This window comes from Metopolophium dirhodum, chromosome 1 (assembly GCF_019925205.1).
Source record: "Metopolophium dirhodum isolate CAU chromosome 1, ASM1992520v1, whole genome shotgun sequence".
Classification (NCBI taxonomy): domain Eukaryota; kingdom Metazoa; phylum Arthropoda; class Insecta; order Hemiptera; family Aphididae; genus Metopolophium; species Metopolophium dirhodum.
In genome coordinates, this window is record NC_083560.1 from 87,462,755 (window position 1) to 87,487,996 (window position 25,242).

Below are 25,242 nucleotides of genomic sequence, written 5' to 3' on the forward strand. Positions count from 1 at the left end.
CGGTACTAAAAAGTTTAAGAACCACAACTGGCCTAGAGTGTTATTTAGATACTAAATGTATTTATACAATACTAGCCGACCCGTCACAGCTTTGCCCGTGATTGGTTGTTTATTTTGCCTCCGGAGGATGATATGTATAATTTGTTATTCAAATTTTATCGTTTAATGTGATCGGCAAGTAAATATAAAAAATGGTTAATGAAAACGTATTGAAATGTTTCTAGCAGTATTAATGATAAATATATTTTGCACTACGTTGCCAGTTAAATGTACCAACTCTATATGACTCAACATTTGTTCAATCCGTTATTTAATATTCGGTGTATGGTGTTTAACATTTATCTTGACTTTTCTGTTGCCTGGAATAAAAATTCTGATTTACAACAGTAGATTATCAGGTAGGCAATCTACCTGCGGTAGATCGCGGACCCCGTGCTGTTTGTACGTAAATGTATGATTTAACTCTTAAGTATCAAAGTTATACGAAGTTTGTCGTTTTTACTTAATTCCACCTACGGTGGATTAATATAATCAATTAATACAAAATCCTAACCTAACCTAACCGTACTAAAATCCGATGAATAAAAAAAACCAAATTTAACCCTTTTTAAATTAATCTATCTTCTTCCCAGAGGTCTAATCTACACTCAAACATTCATTTATATATACCTATATATATATATTGACGAAAAATAATAATACAAATCAACAAAAATGCTGTATTAACCAATAGCAACCAATATATAGTACACTATTATTATTTTAATCTGCAACAATGAACTAAATTTTTTATTATTTAGTTTATTTTTTTCTGGATAGATGGCGCTCACTGTTATATTTTTGACATCCCTATTTTCTACTTTTCTGGTGGATTTTCCTAAAATGTTCTTTCATAAGAACCTTGTCCTGACAATTACTAACACAACAAAAAAATAATCAACCAAATCGGTTCAGTAATTTCGGAGTTTATCCCGAACAAAGAAAACCGACTTCATTTTATATAGTTGTATAGATTAGAAACAAACATATGTTATATACAGGTATAATTACTGTTTTTATCTAAATCTATTTGTTTGAAAAAATTAAGAATATTGGTGGTGTTGTATTTATTGAGGGCTTCTTCAAGTGATGCAGGATTGTTGAGAAAATGATTTGAGGTTGAGAATTTGGGGTAGTTGATAATTATACTGTGTTTGATTGCAAGGAGAGTTTTGCACAGGCAGGTACGTAACTCGATGGACTGGGTCCTTATAGTAATCAAATAGGAGTGGAATGGAAAAATGGGCTCTGTTAATTATTATTTGTTCTCTCCTGAGTTGCCCGGACATGACTATTTTAATACTATTTTTTTTATGTTCCTCAGTTTGTTGTTGTTTGGAATGGTTTTGTCATGTTCTAAGGATCCGTTTGTGAACTTTGCCTATGACTTTTCTGTTTATAATATATTTATTATATTCTACGAATATGCAATATTATATCCATTATTAAATTTATAACATATTACATTTATAATTTTTATAAATAATATTTGATACCTACTTCAGATTTTGTTTATAAAATTATATTACAACGGAATTTATTTTAAATCTGTGTTTTTATGAAAAAAATTAACTTAACGTGACAATAAAATTAATTAGCTCATAAGTTACTTCATAACATGGTAAACAATTTAACTTGTTAAGTTAAAATTTACCTACTTTTGAAGAAAAAATAACTCGTTATGTAACTTATAACTTGTTATTGTGACTTTAAATTATTGTGGATTACGCTCAACATTTTTTTTTAATTTACACTAAAAACCATTTATGACTTATAATAAGAACCTTGTAATATATTTTCAAGTTTTTTGTTCAAGAGAACATTTTTATCGACATTAATTTTAAAAAACTAATAAAGATTAAAAATGTAATATGCTTATAAATTGCTTAACACGAGTCAAATTATTTTGAAAATGTTATGGTTTATAGAAAACGCTTAAATAAACATTCAGTGAAAATTTCATGTGTATACGGTCGAAATCGATTTTGTTGAATTTTTCCTTATTTGTTTTTACCTCGCTTTTGAAAACTACTGGGAATTTCAAGAAAAGATACTGAAGTTGAACATCGAAGGATTTTATCGACTATTTATCGTGTATACACAGACAAAAACACATCATTGTAAAATCGCTTCGCTCCTAATCTAAAATGTTATGTACCTATAAATGTGAATAATAAATAATGATTCTATGATCAAGTTGGATAGTATTTATTTTGTATAAAAGTATATAAAATATTATTAACAAAGATGGGTATTGACCAGTTAAAAAGTTTAGGTTAGATTCTGAATGGAGCAATTTTATAATGAAGTGTGTTTTTTTTTTGTTTGTACACGTTAATATTAGTCAAAATAATGCTTTAATTTTTAATTTCAGTATCTTTTCTGGGGAGTTAGTGAAACTAATTTGTGCTTTTAAGAGGTCAACATTGAAGTTCCCAGTAGTTTTCATAAGCCGAGGGAAAAACAAAAAACAAATCAATGGGTCATGGTATTCTCTTGTTTATTACTATATTAGTTTTTTTTTTTTAAACTTAAGCCCGGCGACAATGACTATTATTTGCTGTAGGGGTTATGAACTGTGGTTGGTAAGGTTGGTATGATAAGGTGTTACGGTTGTTATGGTAGTTAAGTCACGTGTATGTGTGGCAAGGTCTACTACTACGAACCCGGGTGGTCACCCATCCGGGAACTAATAGAAGCGGACGCTACTTACTCTCAGTCGCATTGCGTGACTGATAGCAGCCAACGCGCCGCGCCAAGCCACAATTTATCAGTTTATTATTATTTATTATATAAGATTCTATTAGGAAGGTACTTCGTACTTATAATAAAATGTATTATACCTACTATTATTACTACTTATAGTTTTCTAGGGGTTATGGTTAATTTGGCTCAATGACAGCTGTTATAAAATTATTCATGGATGTCACGAATCGTATATTTTATTATCCCAGATTTTATCAGTATCCATCTCTTTTTATACGTTTATTAATCACATTATATAAATATAAATATTTTTATTATTTAAGTGCCAAATTTTCTCAAGTCATTTGCAGTGCGGTTAGGTTAGGCTTTTCAGTCGGCCGTCAAACTGATGACACGGCTATTACGAATCTCACGGTATTTACGAGCTTTATTACTGTTGAGTCATTGTTTCCGAGGCTTTAATAATAAAATTTCACCCAGAAATTAAACTGTTTCATTGATTATATCATAGAAATGTTAACGCTTGGTAATGCAACCAAAAAATAATCTAATCATGGTCAATACCAATTGTAAGACCTAATATGAATAAGTAGGTAGATATCTACCTACCTTATACAGTTATACCTAATCACTAGGAAGATTCAATTATTTGTAACAAAAAAAACAACAATAACTACATGCACTGATGCAACAGGAATTTATAATAAAATGTATTTTAAATAATTGCAGCTTGTCAATTCATTCTAAAAACATCAAAAATTTCGTACGGCACACTTAATATTTGGTACCTATATACAAAGTTGTTGGAGGTTTCCCCCTCCCCAAATACTTCGCAAAAATGTTATTAAGCAATATTAAAATAAATCCATATATGAAACAGAACATAAATAGTGCCAAACTAGATTAATACAATTGGATAGACTTATAGTCATAATTATTTTCATTAATCATTATAATAACTTATAAGCATAATACAGTGGATCATGGTTCAAATCTTTAAATTATACGTGAAATATAAATATATATAAATTTATAACTAATTATATAAATATATAAAATATATGCATACATTAAAAAAAAAAAAACATTAATAATCTTATATTGCACGGGTTAAAGTAGCAACCATTGCAATTTGGACGTAAAATGTTTTTGTATTGACTGAATGAACGTTCCACATCGACTGACGTAATGGCTATCATATTAACTTCATATTAACTATATCAAGTGGTGTAAGTTCGACATCCAATAATTCTGTTGGATTTAGTCATTGGAGTATATCTCTAATTATTATTTAAATTTTTCACTCCTTGATTTTTTTCTATCACATTTATACATTTCAAATTGCGAGTTTCAAGTTGTTTTATAGTATGAATCAAAAAACCAAAATTAGCAGAAATGTATGTTAAATTATTTTTTAAATTATTATTTTCTATCAAATTATTTGCTTTATCGATAACGGTGGAAGTTTCAGTATTTAGATTTGAAATTATATTTTTAATTAATTAATTAGATTTTTAACTACCACTTCCTTTTTTTTCTATTTTTATCGTCCGGCATTACGAAGATCGACATTAACTGAAATAGTTCTAATGTATATAGTGGCATGTGGCGTGCCGGAAATAAGTACCTAGGTAAATGCTAAAAATGCCAAAATTACTAATCTTGTTAATTTAGACGAAGCAGATAATATTTAGTCATCAAAAATTAATGAAAAAATCAAAAATTACCAAAATATGTACAAATTGTGTACTTATTTACCAAATATGTAAAAATATGTTAAATAAATGTGGGTTTATTTTAATTAGAATGATCTTAATCGTACACATTTTTTATCAGATTAAAAATATCTCATTTCAATAAAAATATGTATTTACAATAAAATCCGTTCCCTAATGATAATACTTTGCTCCAGAATAATTAATATGTCTGCATTTTCAAGTTGCAATGGAATATTCATTGCAAAATTTAGTGTTATTTTTAATAACACATAATGGAAAAACGAACTGTGCACATTACATTTCGTACTACACACTTTATGCTCTTAAAAGACACTAACTTAGGCACTCAGTCAATGGACTAGTGAAAATGTGAAATTTATCGTTAACAATATTTTCAATCGATTCTCAAATATTTATTACAAGTATCTTCTTATCTGCTGTATTTTATAATTTGTATAATTATATAATATTATTGCAATGGTTAGTTGTGAAACACGATATAATATTGAAACTTTCAAATTTTGTTGTAAATATATATTATTCATTATAATTTATAAATATATATTTCATATGATAATTTATTGAATATTTAAGTAGATATAGGTTAGTTTTAAAATATTATTCTATACCTAAAATGTAGTTGCCAAAATATGTATGGCATACATCAAATTTAACCGGGAAAATGTTTTAAATTTTCAAATATTTAAAAACATTAAATTATTTCGTCACCAATCTTAACTGATACTATAAGTATAATATGATATTTTTAAGCATACTACTGTTGATTTATTAATGTATTTTATACTACGTTTAGTAGATATATGCACTCGTACGTCATAGTCTGAAATGATTAACATTTCTGTAAATTAAATTGTTGTAAATAATATTAATTTATTCCATTTAACTTATAATTTTAGGAAAATGGCGCTGCATACGAAGCAGGAGGTCTTGAAGTTGGACAGTTGATCTTAGAAGTCGACGGCCAAAAAGTTGAAGGTAGGTATATATAATATTTTGGTATATTCCAAAATATTATTAAGCAACATGTGTGATGTGTGTATAAAATATAAATAAACAATACAAATCACTATTAATGGTAATTTTTTCAGGAATGCCTCATCAAGAAGTAGCCAGGCTAATCGCAGAATCTTTTGCACAAACTGATAAATCCGAAATCGAGTTCCTTGTAGTTGAAGCAAAGAAATCGAATTTGGAACCGAAACCTACCGCACTGATATTTTTGGAAAGTTAACCGGTTGAAAAAACGCGAATGATGATATTATAAATTCCTGTTTATTAAGTACAGCGATGAACCCCAATAACGTGACGACCATTAATAAACTAGTTGGAAACACGCAAAATGTTTGTTTAAATACATTTATTTATTTGATTATTAATTATATTTATCTACTATATAAATTACAAGATGACATGTTATTGATTCAATTTAAAAAATAACATTTCATATTTAAGTATTTTTATCGAATAATATTATTATTTTCAATAATTCTCATTATTATTCTTTAATAATTCATTCTCTAAATCAATTTCATTACGAATATCTAATTTTATTTTATTGTACTCTTGTTCAAATTGATATTCAGTAATAAGATATAATTATATTACGTCATATTATTATTATTATTATTATTATTATTATATGTTATCTAATAATATATCATGAAATATAGGCAATTGATAGTGAAGTACAATTAATTTTCGAATAACCGGCCTATTAAATAATAATAATATATACATAGGTGTTATGTATAGATACCATACGACATAATATTATATTATATTAAATAGTAGGTAGGTACCAATACCTACATAATATTATGTACTAACATAATTCATACATAATAATATATAATATGGCCTAATAAAATGTAAAGGCCACACTACAACTGTTAGACTTTGACACTTTGTATACAATTCTAAAATATAATAGTACTTTTTAATATTATATTTTAGTTCACAGTTTGAAGTACCCTCGGTTTCCGATTGGGTGTAAAAACGGATTGGCCTATATAATTAATTTATCTGTTATACGAGAGAACTATATAGTATAATATACAACATACATATTATAACATATTATATGTTATATGTAAAGTAGTGGTCGGTATAGATAGCAGTAATAATAATAATAATAACAACTGAGGCCCTGTCTTTGATATCCTAAAAAACCTATAAAAGATATTTTTTTCAAAAACCTTGTTTTGCAATGACATCAAACTGTGGAAGGATAAAAGTTTTCGAAATAATGAGTGCAGACACTTAAATCCTCCCCCGAACAGCATAATGCTCTTTGAGAGAAAACATCATCCCTCATATTCGATTATAATATACCTATAATACAAATGTCATATTATATCTCTTATAATAAAGTCATAACTCTTAGGTATATATTTTATAATATGTATGTGCACATCCCCGATTCCCCTGTTATTCTAAGCCATTTGTCCACTTCGACTACTGACCACGGGTACCTATGTTTATATATTTTATACTTCCTTTATACAATATAATGACAATGACGGTATATGCTATAATAATATAACTTTGGCAAGTGATTTTCCTCTGCGAACATAACCGTCACCTATATATATTAATATATTATATATATATAATATTTTACATTATTAAAAGGTACGCCTTTATATACGTTCGAATTCCATTCTGATTATTTTCATCACTTTTAAAATTTAATTACGTATAGTATTATTATTATTATTATTATGATTATTAAATAGTTACATAGTGACACTATATATTATAATATGTATGTGTCATGTAGATATTTATTGCGTTCGATCGCGTATTTAATATTTCTATCTCTCTCTCTCTCTCTCTCTTTCTCAATTTATTTTTTTTAAATTAAACTAGAATGAATAGACGATATACATAGTCATGATCATACGCTGTTGTTTTTCATTATCGATTTCAGGTTTTATTCGGTACTTACGCGTATCGCATATTAGTGAACTATCCGTAATTTTAATAATTTGGTGCTGTGTTATTGTGCCACCTGGGGGAAGATTTTATGGTGCCACTCTTTATTATTAATTTATCTATATCTATACGGCAAAACAATCGAGTAATAACAATCACACTGTTACAAATGTATTTATATTCATAGAGTCACATTTTTAACTTGAGAATAGTAAGTTGACAATGAAACAATATGTATATTTATAAAAATTATTAGTATAACGCGCACTATGTGTATAACAAATATTATAGAATTTGAAAATATTTTTTTTTTAGGAATTCTGCTGATTTCTAATAATTTTGAAGAACATAAGAAAGTATTACTAAAAAAACACCTTTCGACAATTTTTCCTCTCACAAAACTTGGTCACACCAAGAAACTTCGTCCTATCCCAAAACACGGCACCGTAGTTACCGTTCGTCACAGTTCAATTAAATTCAAGACTTAACTGCGAGTGTTGGTATTTCATTCTCAAACTAAATAGGGATGATTAAGAGCTCTGGGAACTTGGCTGATGTATTACAGGCGTATAATTATTATACTACACACCTACATACTGCAGCAGTAGGTATAATATTAGCTACATATTATAATAGGCTTCGCCCGTTACATTATTCTAGCTAATCGATAAAAAAAAATTGATGATAATAAATACTAGCCATACTTAGACCACCTAGCTATATATATTATAGTATTATTCATTATGGTATGCCGTAAAACGTTAACGACCGCAATATTATATTATTAAAATATATATATTATATATATATATAGAACTCGACTCGATATTTTATTTTAGATACATAACTATTGTTTTTATTTGTACAAATTAATTAATACATATTTGTTGTTTGTTGGACATATTATATTATACACGTGTATATAAATATATATATATATTTATTTATACAGTATTATACTGAGTGTCCCACAATGTTCTTGGTATTTTCAAGTGACGGACTGTGTAGCTGGTACATCTAGGACCACCTGTTAAATACTTAAATATATGTATATATTATACACACACACACATACGCACATGTATATATATATATACATACGTGTGTGTATGTATATGATAGGTATATTATATATTTATATATTGACACAAAATGTGTATTTTAATTTACGATGACAAGTAATATTTGAGCCTGTATTTTTGGTACGTTGTATAACACGCACTATACATTATTATGTTGCATGTTTACTATTTGTAGTCGTAATTAAATTGTTACTAAAAAATATATTAATAATTACTGAAAAATGTAGTATTTTTTTAAAATTATATATTATTATAATATTATATGTATTATCATCCGTGTTTGTTATTTATTAATTTATGTTTAGACAATTCGATTGATTCTTTGAACGGATTGACTGAATATTAAGAGTAACCTATACCTACTAATTATTATATACCTACTTATGCGATACCTGAATGAAACCTGGAAACAGAGGACACCTCTAGCTAGCCTATTTATAGTAGAGCGATAGACGGGAGAAAACTGTTTGGATAATTATGAGTGTATGGCCTATTTTTTATAGTACGCACGGATACAATTTCATATAGACTTTTTTGAGTACCTAGAAAAAAGAATTTAATAGTATGCTCGCAGGATAAAAAGTTATAGCATATAATTTGAAAAACAGTAATTATCATAACACAATAATAAAATCGTAACTGACAGAAGTGTGAGTGATAATATAATAATATGGGTACGTATAGTAATATAGTATAATATATAACTGAATAATTTGAATACAATACTTACAGATATTTCCTATTCAATAAGAATACATACCTACTCAATACATACCTACGTACCTACTCAATATACAGTGTGTCCCGTTTTAAATGTACCACTAAATATCTCAGCCCTTCGATAATTATTGAAGATATTGTTTTTATTCTTAGTACTTCGATAATTATTGTAGATATTGTTTGATTATCAAAAATGAACTAATGCACGTTCACTCAGTATTGTACGTTCATCGATGACACTTATAACTTTTAACATAATACTTTGAAAGATTTTTCTTTTTTTCTTCTTTAAAATGTTAAACAATAGTGAAAAAGTTGACACTCACCATAAATTAATATCATATCAACTTTTTCACTATTGTTTAACATTTTAAAGAAGAAAAATCTTTCAAAGTATTATGTTAAAAGTTATAAGTGTCATCGATGAACGTACAATACTGAGTGAACATTAGTGAACATAAGTGCATTAGTTCATTTTTGATAATCAAACAATATCTACAATAATTATCGAAGTACTAAGAATAAAAACAATATCTACAATAATTATCAAAGTACTAATAATAAAACTGGAAATAATTCAATAACTTTTATCGCACAATTACAACGTCATTGTCAATTTAGTTGGTAAATTTATTTTTAAATTAATTAAATTTAAATTAGTTATACATATTTTTTTAGGTAATTTTGTATTAAATTATTTAAATGCATTTCATTTTAGTTCAAAAATGATTTACTTTTGTATGAAATTCAAGCGTGTAATGTTTTAGGTAAAATCAAAAAAATTTAATTATTTTAAAATTTCCAAAAGCTGTAGCTCATTCAATTTTAGGTTTAGAATCATGGTCAATGGATCAAAATTACTTAGAATAAAATAATCTATCCATATCCGGTAACAAAAATAGGTGTTGCAATTAAAAAAAAAAAATTTGTATTGTGCATGCGCATACTACAAGAGTTAAAAATTTGAAATTTGTCCTTAAATGTGTACTTTAGTACCCCTTAGCTATTGCAGCAAACCGTATTTCAATTTAAGATTATCGGGCTGAGATATTTAGTGGTACATTTAAAACGGGACATACTGTATAATATAATGTATTATATACACCAACATAATCATATCATTGATGTTTATGGTACCTATGTATAAGCTAACCTAACAACATTTATTAGGATATGCCATATAGAGCATAAAATTGGCAACTATAATGCAAGTAAAATAATTTAACTCCATTGCTAGTTCAAGGTGTATATATAAGGTGTAACCATAATAATGGTTAATTGAAAACGTTAAAACGTAATAGGTATGTAGGTATACCATAACCAATAACGTTTTCAGCATCATATCTTAATTTTTTTATTATCAATCTAAACTATTCTAAACATAGTATTATTATATATAATTAAAAATATAACACAAATGTTCTGCAACAGGTAACGTTTCATCGATTTTACTGGTTGTAGACTTGTTATAACCCAATCGATTTCTGACTATTGGCACTAAATATGATTTAATGGGGCCATTGTTAAATTTTTTTTTTGTATGTCTTTAAAATATAGTTTTATAATATAATTTTTTAAGACATATTATATTTTTAAATACCTACTTAATATAACTTTCATAAGTTTCCACTAAATATTCTCATACCACTTCCTGCAATAATAACTATCTAAATTTAAAAAAATATCAACGTATTTTATCTTAAGTGATTTAAAAAGTGAAAGAAAATGAAATATAATATATCTTTTTCTGATTGACTAACGTATATCCGTAAACGCATTTTCAGGTATAGGGAAGACAAATCATATCAGCCAAGGGGGCAAAACACGCGATTTTAATAGAAAATGGTTAGGTAAGCAAAATTTTACAAATAAAATTGTTCACTCCCATACACTCATACCATACCTTTCAGTCTGCCTAACACAAGCGTACAGTACTCGACAAATACTAAACATTTGTTTTATTATAAAAAAAAATATATCGTAATTGAGTGATTATTGGTGCTTTTAACGTAAAGTAATTATATCCTATGAGAAATATTTTATTCGTAAGTATAATAAGATGTACAAAATTAATTCAACAGAACAGAAAAGCTAAAACTATATTGCATTATTTTCACCAAAAACGATTAGTTAATAAGTACAATTTTGTAGAATTATAAATAGAATATTCGATATTTTAATTTTCAAGGGCATAGGCGTATGCGTAACTTGACCTTAAATTTAGGGGGGCTTCAGCTCTAACATTTTTATAATAGATAAATTAAGCGAGGGCCACTGCCCCCCCACGCCCCCCAAACACGGCTTTACATTAATTGAAAAAATGTAATGTACATGCAAATCAATTATTATTTTATTATTATACTGTGTGTATAATACGAATCATAAAAAAGTGGAATGAAGAGGTAAACATTAAATTATTAAAATAATATGTTATTTTATTTAGGTAGGTACCTACAAATTCAAGTTTTTAATTTTTTTATAATATTAGTGAAAGTTAAATAATTGATTAGGGTAACGTAATAATAATACACTAGTCATTACAATTTAAGCCTCTGCTCACTGAGTGCTGTGTTGACAATTTTTTTTAATGTCTCAATAGAGAATCGATTTGGTAATATAGTTTCTCTTATATAAGTATATATTCAACGCATTGCTGAAAATGTTCTTTCACTAGATGCTAGACTTGTTGGAACCGAAAATGATAAATGTAACACTTCATATAAATTTGGAAAAACAGATTTATGAACAATAGGTACTCTTTAGACGTTTTGACCTTGGTGATTGTTAAATGATAATATAATTAAATGATTAATAATTGTTTATCCAACCAACATTTCTGATTTTAATTCAGTTTAGTTAAGCCTGAAAACATGAGAAAAAATAATTCGACTAATTTATTATAATAATAATAACGACATTGACCAGAATAAGAATTAAGAACCATCAGTCACAAGCACAGAACCGTTGTAGGTACTTATGGAGATCAAAGGACGATGATTGTAGGTATAATATTAGTCCCTGCCTATAGTTACGCCTAAGTTCAAGGGAGATGTGAGCATTTTTAATTTGTGATATTTCACATAGCCATTTCGGGGGTGACACAATTGCGTATTGTTTACGTATTTACCTGAAAAAGCAGAACACGATTGCGCACTTTTTACCTTTTATATTTGAGAAAACCAACAAATATTGCGCAGAACAAATAGGTGTTTTTTTTTTTTTTATCAGCTAAATAGGTGTTATAAATTGTTAGATTTAAATAAATTAAAAATTGTCCTATAATACCTTTAATGATTTACTTACATTATCAAAACCTAGTATATAGTATATACATGAAACAAAATACAAATTATATAACATAAATTAAGTTTATAAAACTTAATAATTTTCCCAACATTAATAATAACGTAATACGTATACATAGTCAAAAACAAATAATTATAATACATGGCAATTATTACGCGTCAAAAAAAAAAATAATTATAAAATAACAAAAATCAAGTTCTTATAACTTTTTAGCACAAAACGTGGTCCCAATGTAAGTAAATAACTGTTTAATGATTTTTCATTACTTTTATATTTTTTTCACGAACCCATTTTAATTATAAACATAATATTTTCTTCTTGCTCTTTATACAAGGCTTGTTAATATTTTGTTGTTTTATATACTATAATATATTTTTAAATAAGATTCACTTTGAATATCTAATAAACTATTTAAAGATATATGACTTGGTGAATAGATGGATGAGATGTATAAAACTGCGCATTATACCTAGTGACTATGGAAAGATTCTGGCCCATTGTTGGTCGTTATTGCCTCTGTTGAAGGTTCAGTTGCCCATATAATCGGTGGAAACGCAGCATCAGAATGATATATAATTGTTCAGTATATAATCAGCGAATTCAAAATCATCATCAAGGCTATTTTAAATTAAATATACACAAAAATTCTTAAATTTTTCTGGAGTTTCATTTTGTGAAATTGCAATTTGACCCCTTAGAGAGTAGGTACCTATTCTAATTCAATTCGAGAAAAACTCACAGTCAGTTTTAAATTCTAAAATATGATGCTAATTTTCAATTTGGAAAAATATAGTACCTACTTATTATAAATGTATGTACATTTACATACAAGAACGGTTTTTATTTAAATAAATTCATTTGTTGGATGTGTGTTGCTGCACTCTATAGGTAGTATGTAGCAATGTAGATAAATTATATTATAATTTAAAATTTAAATTAATAAATTGATGGCTCCTAATAATTGATATACATAGGTAATCATTATTTGTTATACCAATTATTAATTCGTATTAATAACTTATTTATTTTTGTTCGAGAACGAAAAATAATTATGCTTAATAATTCAAATTGATGCGGCGTTCAATAATTTATCAAAATTGTTCGTATTAATAATTCGACCAATCAGAGGACATACCGTGAAATTGTGAAAATAACAAGTCCGAAAAAATAACAGTGATAACGGTCGGGCAATAAGGCGAAAACGGATACGTCGCCTATTCGCATCGCGATCTCCGTGCCCCTCGGACACCTTAAGTTTGATATTTTGTCTATGGACAAATTTTGAAATCAAGAAAAATAATATGCAGCGATTGTGGGCCCGGAAAACGATGACGACGACGATAATAAAATTCCTATAATTAATAATTCATGTTCAAAATTATTATCATTATCGTAATATGATAGAGCAATAATTATTATCACATTTTCAGAGTTGTAATCGGTCAGTAATGCGCATTAACATCAGGTATTATTATTATTACTATTAATACTATCATGGTTTATTGTTATCGCCTATTTCCGTAATACCTTTTGACGTAAAGAAATGTTTTATTATTTCAACAATTTTATAATGAAATGTATAATTCAATTAATGCAACTAACACGAATGGTGCCCTTGATCGGCCGGTACACTGTTCCAACGTCATTTTCTCTAAATCCAATGGTCTGTGCGTTTATTCGAAAGTGATTATCATAAATTTAGAGTCGTCGAATTGTAATAATAATTATCATAAAATGAAAAGAAAATAGACTGTTCGGCGTTCGTATTGGACGATTGATATTTTGTCAGTGTTCGTTTTTCATATTCGTTCTTAAGTAATTCCTTTACAATAAAACCCCATTGCTCTACGGGTATTTCTTTGTATTTGTCCACATGAGTAGCAGCGATGTCCACGCAAGAAAAGTTTACGGCTGCTATAAACGTCATTAGGAGTTTACCAAAAAATGGTGAGTGTTATACAACTTGACGGATAGATTTTGTATTTGTAAATGTATACATTTTTCAAGAATGTGAACCACGCTTTATGCTTATGTTTATATAGTATGTTATGTGTTGCTAAGAATATTTTTGGGGGGCCTGCAGACCACTTTTTTTTTAGTTATTTATTAAGTAGGTACCTAATTTAAAAATATTCAAAACTTAACACCCAAAACTGAACACACACCAACCCGATTTCTTTATAGGTAGCACACAGACCATTGTATACTTGCATTAGTTGTACTTACCTATTTGTTTTAAAATTAAAATAATTAAAATAACTGAGCCAATCAATACATTAATTAGACATTTTATATAGATACTAGATGAAGACAAAAACTTTATTAAATTTACTATGCAACGGGTACCTAGGTATAGGTCATTATTTTTTTTTTTACTTTTAAACAATTTATTTTACGCTCTACACTTAGTTCAATATAAAAACCTATATTTTATTGTTTGTTATATTTATGCTGGGTTGCACAAACAATCACTTAAAATTTAATGAATCAATTGTGAGCTAATAAACAAGACTTAGTGGCTCATGATTAATCCATTAAATGATGTTAGAAAACCATTAAACCAATCGTTTTTTATGAAATATAGCATTAATATATTAGTTTATTACATTGATAAAAGTAATAGCTGATATTGAAAATTTAAAACTGTAATAAAGTACCCCGCGGTTCCTAGTTAGGTTGCAACATTTTGTGCATGACTAATTTATAAAATTACCCACATGTTTTTATTACTGTTCTAAATGGCATGGTTTTATATACATTTTTATGTTCAAAGTATATCAGTTTATGTATAGGTATTGCATATTTTTAATAATTAATATTTTAACTGAGATTTTATTTAAATTTATTTAGAATCATTAACTGAATGTAATAGTAGGTAGCTTTGATTTACAATAATATTAATATTTTTTTTCAACATTTAAAAATTAAGATTTATAACAATTTATATTAGAAATTTGCTTGTTAGAAATTTGCATTGAGTTACTAAACAATAAACAGCTTACCTATTATTTATCTAAGATTTAAAATTGCTTGTCTATAAAAATTGTTTTTTTTTTTGCCACAATTGTTTTTCATTAAAAGTTCCCTTTTTTATTTTTTTCATCACCTGTCATAGAGGTATTTTGAATTACTTTGCCATTTTCCATGTTTAATGTTTATGCCTATACTCCATAGAACACATATTTCTGAAATTCACTTCTTAAAAATCAGCACATAAAAAAAATATTTTACATTTTAGACAATATTATATTTCTTTGTTACTGTATGTCGTCATTGCAGATGGAACACAACATAATAACTCAATTTAATAAAAATTGTACAGTATAATATCAGTATAAGATTATGTATTAGCTTAAGATATATAAGTAAACATATTATACACGTAGCACGTTAACTACAAAATAATTTGCAAACATTTTATCAACATTTGAACATCAATGACATAAAATTGTTTCTACCTATGTATTTTTAACATTTTTGAATTGGCATAAGAACAACTCATGATGCACCTTGTATTATATTTTCAATTTTATTATCGAATAAAAAGCCAATAATTTTAAATATCTTTCAATAAAACAAGCAAAGCCAAAATATTTTTAAAAATATCTTGTCAATTAAATGCTAATATAAATATTTAGTAAATATTTCAAGTCTTGGCGGTTTTTTTTTTAATTATAATGAAAAAACAAATTCGACTTTTTCAAAAACTGGTTTGTTATAAAAATTCCCATATTTTTCCCTAAATTGTTTGTTGTTTTTTTTCAGATTAGTTAAAGTTCTGAAAGTTTTTATTTTTTAATCCCCCAAAAGTACCTACCAAATAGATCTAATTTAAAAAATATATTAGTTTGTTGTTAAATATATCAGTAGTAATCATCATTCAAAATATGAGTATATATTTTATGTTGTATAAACAAAAACAATGAAAACTCAACTTTAATATCAAAGACTACGGTTGCTATCTTTGTTTTAAATATTTAAAGCATTTCTGTTTATAATTTAAAATAATATTTTTTTTATTTTTGTGTGACTGTTACCAATAATTTATTCAATAATATTTAATTCTACTGTCAATTAATTATTGATCTTATGAACTTATTGTAATTTTGGTTTTATTTAAAACCATTTTATTTGAATTTTCACCTTTGATCAATAGGTATATACAGAATATAGCCATATAGGTATATATGCAAATAATGTAATTGTTGCTGACTTATTTTGTAGAAATATATATTTAAAAAAAAAGTAATCCTTGCAGATGTAAAACATCGAAATGTATGGTTATTGCCCGGGTTATTGTAAGAATTTATAACTAAAGAAAACCAATAAATAAATATGGAGTAAAATATTTTTTATAAATAAATATTAAGATATTTATTGCATGCCAATAAATGTTCACACATAAAAAAAAAATTGTTTCTTCCACTTAAGGTCATCATCATAACACTACATATGAACAGTAAAATCACCTTCCATGGCCACTATATTAAATACCTAATCTATTTAATATGACTTTAATAACTTATACTACAACTGTGGCACACCCAGGGGGATGAACTCCGGGTCTGGACCCCCCACCGCCATGGCTAATGTCATAATATATATATTTTTTAAAGATTCCTGGACATTGTCATCAAAACCGGGATCAAAACTTATTGATACCTATCTTATATATTATTAAAAAATTGTGTTTATTAAGCAGTAAAATGAATGTATATACTCAAGAAAAGAACAGAAAAACAGTAATCATTTTTTGGACTGCACCCCCCCCCCCCTTCCCCATCTTTTTTATACCCTATCTAAATTATGTATAAGTAATAATTTAAATAATTTAATTCACCATACCAAAAATTGCATAACTTATTACTCTATTGCTCAATTCAAAATACATAATTAACATAAATGTAACAAAATATAATTTAATAAATTCCTTAGTAATATTTTTAAATTATACAATTTTTTTAAATTAACAACATTCAAATTTCAAACCAGCTTTTAGTGTTAAAAAAATATTAATAAACAATCTTAACAATTTACATATTCATAATATTCATAAACAGGGCCGTATTTGAACATTTTGTGCCCCGAGGCATCATATTTTGCCACCCCCCTAAAAATGGCAGTTTCTGACAATGAACGGTCAATTAGTTCTTAAAAAATACTTAGTTACAAAACTATAATTTAAATTACTTTTTTTTAGAATTTTAATTTATGAAATGTTGATTTTCAATTTAAGTCAATATGAATCTATGATAATATATTCTTAATTTTTTAATCGTTGCTAAATGCATTTTAAATATGATAAACCTACATTTTTATTATAGTTAATAGAGTATTATTTAAATATTTTCATTATATTATCATTTAAATGTTTTTAGGTGCATACCAACCGTCCAAGGATCTCCTGCTTCGTTTTTATGCATATTTCAAACAAGCAACAATAGGACCTAACAATCAGCCCAAACCTAGTTTTTGGGATGTTGTTAATCGAGCAAAATGGCAAGCTTGGTATAATTTAGGAGATATGTCAAAAGAGAATGCAATGCAAGAATATGTTGATGAGTTAAAAAAGGTAGTTATAGAAAAGTAATTAAATAATAATTAATGTGAATGTGTGCCTATGTATAAAGTTTATATAATATTATTTTTCCATTTTAGTAACTTTTAGTTTGGATTATCTAGTGTTATATCAGCTTTTATGTAACATATTTAAAATCCTTAAGTACTATTAAAAACTAACATTAATCATTGAATAGTTTGAAGGTAGTTTTTAAAATTGTTTCACATATTATGTATACTATAATTAATTAATAATGATTTGAATACTTTACAAATTGTGTTTCTATAGTAATAATATAATAACAGATAAAAAGTTTTTGCAATGTATATTTCAAAATTTGTAAATACATTTACTTAACTTTACTAAATAAATTTTTAATATTGAAATCTTATAGGCAGAGATTGATATATTTTTAAATTGATTAACTAATTTTCTTATTTTTTGAAATTTCTAATTAAATCCAATTTAACAAAGACTTATTAAACCTAAATGTTTAATCCATTATTTTTATAATTTTATGTTGAAAAATATTTGTATTGCGTATTTAATATATAATATATATTATATATGTGTATATAATACATTATATAACTTATAAATTATATTTATTATAATTAAAAATTATATTCAAAACAGGAATTTTAACTGTGGTTTTACTATGCATTATATTGTACTTGTATCTGGCTTCTCAGAAATGTTGTGTTGTTAATTATATGTTTTATTTTCCATGTTATATTTAAATTTTTAGATTGTAGAAACTATGGCTTATACAAATCCTGTGGCTGATTTTGTGTCTAGCTTGGATTCATTTTATGAATCAGTTTCCATTGATGACTTAGAAATGGTAGTTGGTCCAATTGAACGAGGCAATTTAACAGGTATATTAATTTTATGTTCATTCAATATTAAATAAAATAGAAAATGGTGATTGTAAAATATGTAGGTTAATACCGTTAATGTTATTGAAATAAATCAATTTTTTTAATATTGTTTTAAATATAAAGTTCTTGAAGTTTTTAAAATTTCATAATTTCCATTGTAACTAAATATGCGTACTTGACTAAATTTAAAAACAGAAATCTAGATAATATTATACTTTTCATAAATCAGCTGAGTTCTTCTTCTCAAATATTGTAAAAAAATCTATTATACCTATACCATAAAGCACTAATTATAATCAAATGTTTTTACTATAAATACCTCAAAAAATGTAATATTTGTTAAAATTGTCAATTTATTTATATTTAATAATAATAGAAATAATAATAGTTAATAAATTTTATGATCTTATAGAATTTTATACTGTAAAATTGTTATTAAGATGTACTATTACTTTTTTTTTTTACAGAAAAAAATAGTTGCAGTATAATTTCAATAAATGAGCATCAAGATATAGCAGACACAGAAATAGATGAAGAATGTTTCCATGACGTATTGGAAGTAAACAATTTGGTCAACATTGCATAACTTTTCTTTTATTAGTCAAATACAATTTTACAATGTAACCACCCAAACAAGAATAACCAGTTGGCGCAAGTCAACAAAGTCCTAAAATGTCAGGACATCAGATACCTTTAGTAGTCTAGTGTTTTCAATCGGATTAGGTTTTGGGTTGTGATAGCTATAAAAGGGAACGCGGATGTATACAAAACAGGATTAATGTTTTAGTTTAATTTAATTGAAAAATAATATTTATATTTAAATAAACAATTAATATTGTATAAAAAAAATATTTGATAGTTATTCCGTGAATGTATCTGCCAAGATCAAGCATACTCAATATATAGCTATCCAATCTTATTTATACAGCCAAATAAAAAACTTATATAATTTTTACAAAAAAACGTATAAAATGTAAAAAACTATATTATGATACACAATATAACACTTAATATAAAATTTTCTAAAGTATTCTATGTATACTTTCAAAATATTAAGCAATTTTAAAATAATGTGTAAGAGTTGTTTCTTGAATATATAAAAAAACTGCAACAATAATATCAAAAGCATAAGTACATGAATGTGTAAGTGCTTATCTTATCCAAACTTAAAAATAACCTTAAATATTATATTTATAATCATTGTTAAACTTGTTCCTGTTTAGGGGGGTTGATAGGGTGTATTATATCAAAAAAATTACTTTACAGGAATAACTCTCAAGCTTTGTAGAATTGTCGGATTTTTATTACTATTTTTTTATCTGAAAGAAGGAGACTTCCTACAGCTCGCAGTGATCTCTGATTTTGTATTTTATTTCAAATAGTTGTATTAAAAAGATTGTAAAAAAATGCTTTTATCTTGTATTTTTTTAGACATATTATAAAGTTTGAGTATAAAATATTGAAAAACAGAGATCGTTGCAGGCTGTAGAATATTTCTCTCTAGCAATTAAAAAAAAAATTATTAAATTTGGTTGATTCTACCAGGTGGTATCGTTATTCCCGCAGAGTGTATTTTTGAGGACAAAATGGCATTGGCACCGGGCGCCTTAAGGTACTAAGTTAATTTCGTCCTCAAAATTAAATGGTCTACTCTACAAGAATAATGATCCTGTCTTGTAGAATTAACCAAATAAGAAGGCAACTACAATATAAAATATAATTTTAAAATTGTTTAGAATATTTCTATATTATGGAAACTTTGATAAATCGGTACTGGGCCCCTTAACCTCATAATAGTTTTAATTTTGAATGCTTAGGTCAAATCAATGTGTAAAATTATATTTGATTCTATTTAAAGTTTTCATTATATTTTTTTTACATATTTAACACGTTGGTGTTGCATATTTTGTTTATTTTAGTTCCTATAACTTCTGAGTCCTCACTGATAAATGATAACTAATGATACATTATTGTATTATTAATTTCAGTCAAGTGGAGAGCGTTTGATTAATGTTCAATCGGTTAATCAATATTTAAGTTCCAGTGACTACATTGAAGATTTTGTATCCGACAATTGCATTCCGATATCTCAACAAAATGGAAATAGTATGATACAGTTACAATGTGCAAATGACTGTTAGTATTATTGTATGAAATTATCACTTTATAGCAATAATATAATTACTGTTTTATGTTTTTTGCCTTTTATAGTTTTAGATGAATTTAAATTGCAAATAAGAAATACGGTATCCACTATGAAGTATGATCTGGACATTATAACAAATAGAGTTGTTAAAATAGAACTGAAATTAGATGAGGTAATATAAAAATGTATTGTATTGTGTATTATGTAATTAAATTAATTTAAACAATGCTTAGCAATAACTTAAAATTTATTTCAGATTAAAAAAACAAGAGAACGAAAACATTATCAAGCTTTATACTTTAATTTATTCCAGATTGTAGTCCTACTTGGTTGGCCCATTATTGTTCAGCTAATATTCAATTGGTTTAAAAGGCAAAATAGACAAAAAGCCTTAAACGTAAAAACTTTGTGATATTATATTAGAATTGAAATTTTATGTTTGATCTATTGTATCATTTTCAGCTTAAAAATGATAGAAGCTTATTGATACCTTTAAAATATTGTTGACATTAAGTAGTTATACTCTCTTGGGTATAAAAAAAATTTCCTTATTATTTTAGGACACAGAGAATTGTTGAGAATTTTACCATATTTTTTTACCTATGTACTAACGTAAGCTTTACATATTTTAAGTACTTATAAAAAAAATATATTTTTACTAATGCTCACTATCACATTTAAATAATTATAGATATTATTTAATTTTTATAAAAATCTTAGAAATATTTTAAGTATCAGTAAACCACAACAATATTAGTACATGGATTGGTATAATCTTATGACTTGTATTTTTTCTTGTTGTTCAACCATATTTTATTCAAACAATATGAATCGTTTACAAATAACTATTCTTGAATTTTCAACTACTTTCTTTAATATTAATAAGTATAAATCCATATATTTTTTTTATTTAAAAAAAATAGTCTGTTTGCTCAATATTTTTTATAGAAAAACTAATGTTTTTAACTTTTTGAGTTTTAATTTATATTCATTATTCAATATCAAAAATTATTCAATATCATCTTTATCATAATAAAGATAAAATATATGTAGTTTAAATTATAATGGAATAAAGTATGAAGTAAAAATATTTTAATAGAAAAAAGTGCCTCCATACAAATATTTATTTGAACTGATATTTAACCATTAAATTAAATGTTTTTATCGAAAGAAAAATAATAAATTACTAAATCTAATAATTAACCTAAAATATTGTTGTATACAATTTATGAAGTAGATAAAAAAAAGGTATACCTAATCCTTATAAATTATTATGTTTGATAAAATATTTCTTATTAATTATGCATTTAGTTATAAAACAAAGGTAAATGCGTTAATGCATTTATTATTTAATCATACATTTCATTCACAATGACAATATTCCATATAATTACAATTTATATAAATCTGATTATATATTAACATAACATATACTTTTGTTGGAACTTAATGCCTACATTGGCTCAATTATTAATTATGTACTTTAAAATATTACATAGATTTGTTGTTTCATTGTTTTTATTTTTCGTTGAATTTTAAGTTTCTTATATTTATATTATTATTATTTTTATTTTTTTTATTATTATTTTTTTTATTATTATTATTATTATTATTATTATTATTATTATTCACAAAATATATAGAACTCTTTCGTTATTTTAGTCACATACAAATGAGTTTAATATATACAATATACATCATATTCAGTCAACTTGATCATTTTATATTTTTAGAAAATAACAACATTAATTTAAAATAAAATGTATATTGATATTATCTAATTATTTGTATATGATGTTGAACACCAGTTACATAATGTATAGTAGTTATACAATTTATTTTATGTAGATTTTAAAATACTGATTCATAACTTGTATATTAAAATACGGATGAATAATTGGAAAATATTAATGTGCATTGTCCGACTGCGGTTGTGGTTTATGTAAACTATTTATAATTTAATTTAAAATCTCCTTCATAATAACTAGAATTATTGTTTTTTATATAAATTTATTGTTCTAATATACTCAAATATTTTTTTAGTATGTAATATGTATTTATGTTTAGAGCGTAATATATGATGACTGATCCAATTATATATAAAAAAAAAAAAAAACAATTTCAACAAGTTGATTTAGGTTTTAAGCAAAGAAATTTTTTTTTTTATTTTGTACTCAGTATCTTAGGAGATTTTATCATGTTAGTTTACTGTTATATATGAACTATTCTGTAAAAGTATCTAGATTTTTATAGATAGATACTTATGTTTGTGTGTACCTACATCACATAATTTTATTTTATTTGTAAAACATTAAAATTTAATTTAGTATATTTATTTATTAGTATCATTGTGGTAATGGCATATATGCCTGAATCAAAACACACCATCAAAACTTTACAAAAGCAAAAATCTATAAAGCAAAATGTTTGTTTTACTCAAATTTAAATTAATAGAATATTATAAAAATGTGTTTGAAATAAATAATAAATTTCACATTATTTTAATGTGTGAAATAAAATTTTTTATTATTTTATTTTTTGTTATGTAATAAATAATGTTCTTTTTATTGTTTATGGAGAAGGTTATGACATTGGTTATTAATTTAGAACTTTTATGATCAATAATGACGATATGTATTTAATAAATATTACACTTTTTAATTTACAACTTAATCTGTTCACATTTAAAATGAATCTATCGCCTGCACTGAAGTATTAAATATCAATATCTCAAATATTTCTCTTCTATATACTTAATAAATAATTTAAAATTTAAAATTAAAAAAAAAAACATCATTCTAAAACGTTCCAAAAGTAATGATAAGTCTTAATTATTTCCACGATAATATAAACCATGATATCTATTTTTTATAATTGATTACACTTAAATAATTGTTTGAAAAATTTGTAGTTGAATAGTTGCGTTGATCATGTATTAGATTCTGAGAAATTAATATTTTTAATGATGTTTTTTTAAAAATATTTTTACTCTACATGTTTTGGAGCAGTGAGAATGCTTTCATCTTTAACTTTGACTTTCCCAATACTTTTCAAAATGATTGAAAGAAATGGTAATATTTACAAAAAAACCCCATTTCTTACAATTGATTTAATTTTTTTTATAGTTTAAAATCGTAGAAACTTAAAAAGAATGAATAAAAACTTGGCCCGCTTAAAGTCCGGCAAAGCTATCGTAAAACTCAAATGGTGCCACTATAATTTATATCCTGAAATCGTGCATTCAACAATTTATTGTCTTTACAATAAGTTCATATTGTGAATTTATAACATATCATTATACACAGATATTTGTCATAAATTATGACTCATAATAAACAAATAACTTCTGTAATAATTGTAGATTATGATAAATGGTAATATAATAGGCAATAGTCAATACTCAATGCATAGGGGGTTATAAGTCATGTTATTGAAGAGTACTTGAATTTTAAATATCAGTATTTCTTATCGAAACACCAAAATGTCATATTCTCCCCTATGCACTTCGACAATATGTTATTAATTATCTTGCATTATTAAGTAAATTAATGTGTCAATTATTTTTCTCCACCAAACCTAACATTATCCATCTCACTCAACCACCTCTTGTTTACTCAACCATAGAATATATAGTTTTTTGACTAGGTATTATCGTAATAATTAGTATAGTTATAGTATTATTATATCTTGATATTATTATTAGATCATAAGCATAATTATCTATTTAGAATTATTAGGTGATCAATAACTTAAATGACATTCGGGTGGTGATCAATTATAGGAATCTGTAAAGATGTAGCCATGAGTGTAGGAATTTTCAAGGCTGTACATACGATAATAGACACAACCCAAATCATAATTAACAAATTCATGTAATTGGGGTTCAAATCATATACATAAGTGTGCGCATTCAGTCATGGTAGGTACTTGACTACTCTGCGAACTTTCCCTCCTCAATATTTAATACTATTATCATGATAATTGATGGTCAATCGTAAAATACCATTTTCTATGGTAAATGTAGTTAAATGAGGTTACCCCATCCAAATTAGTTTTTATAACTATATAAGGATTTGAAATAATTTTTTAAGTGGCCAAAAACTATCTAACTGAATACTAAATTTTCTAA

At 25.7% G+C, this 25,242-nt stretch overlaps 2 protein-coding genes across 2 annotated transcripts in view; both read left to right on the forward strand.

Moving 5' to 3' along the window:
- Positions 1 to 8,773, forward strand: part of LOC132933479 (whirlin) — a 47,904-nt gene extending 39,131 nt beyond the window's left edge. The window contains exons 16-17 of the mRNA XM_060999750.1: positions 5,381 to 5,459; positions 5,573 to 8,773. Coding sequence (XP_060855733.1) covers positions 5,381 to 5,459; positions 5,573 to 5,715 — 222 coding nt within the window. The 3' untranslated portion in view covers positions 5,716 to 8,773. The remainder of the gene's footprint in view (positions 1 to 5,380; positions 5,460 to 5,572) is intronic.
- Positions 8,774 to 13,980: 5,207 nt separating this feature from the next.
- On the forward strand, positions 13,981 to 23,764 carry LOC132936187 (acyl-CoA-binding domain-containing protein 5). The gene is made up of 7 exons (XM_061002880.1): positions 13,981 to 14,473; positions 17,905 to 18,098; positions 18,835 to 18,964; positions 19,435 to 19,526; positions 20,956 to 21,103; positions 21,179 to 21,285; positions 21,370 to 23,764. Exons 1-7 carry the CDS (start codon positions 14,413 to 14,415, stop codon positions 21,523 to 21,525), a joined length of 888 nt encoding a protein of 295 aa, XP_060858863.1. The 5' UTR covers positions 13,981 to 14,412; the 3' UTR covers positions 21,526 to 23,764.
- The last annotated feature ends 1,478 nt before the right edge of the window (positions 23,765 to 25,242 follow it).

Excerpts from the sequence above, each read along its gene's own strand:
- LOC132936187 (XM_061002880.1), top strand. The coding sequence starts at position 14,413 with ATGTCCACGCAAGAAAAGTTTACGGCTGCTATAAACGTCATTAGGAGT. Across the intron at positions 18,099-18,834 it reads ATGTTGATGAGTTAAAAAAG|ATTGTAGAAACTATGGCTTA; the intron begins GTAGTTATAGAA and ends TTAAATTTTTAG. Across the intron at positions 21,286-21,369 it reads TAGAACTGAAATTAGATGAG|ATTAAAAAAACAAGAGAACG; the intron begins GTAATATAAAAA and ends AATTTATTTCAG.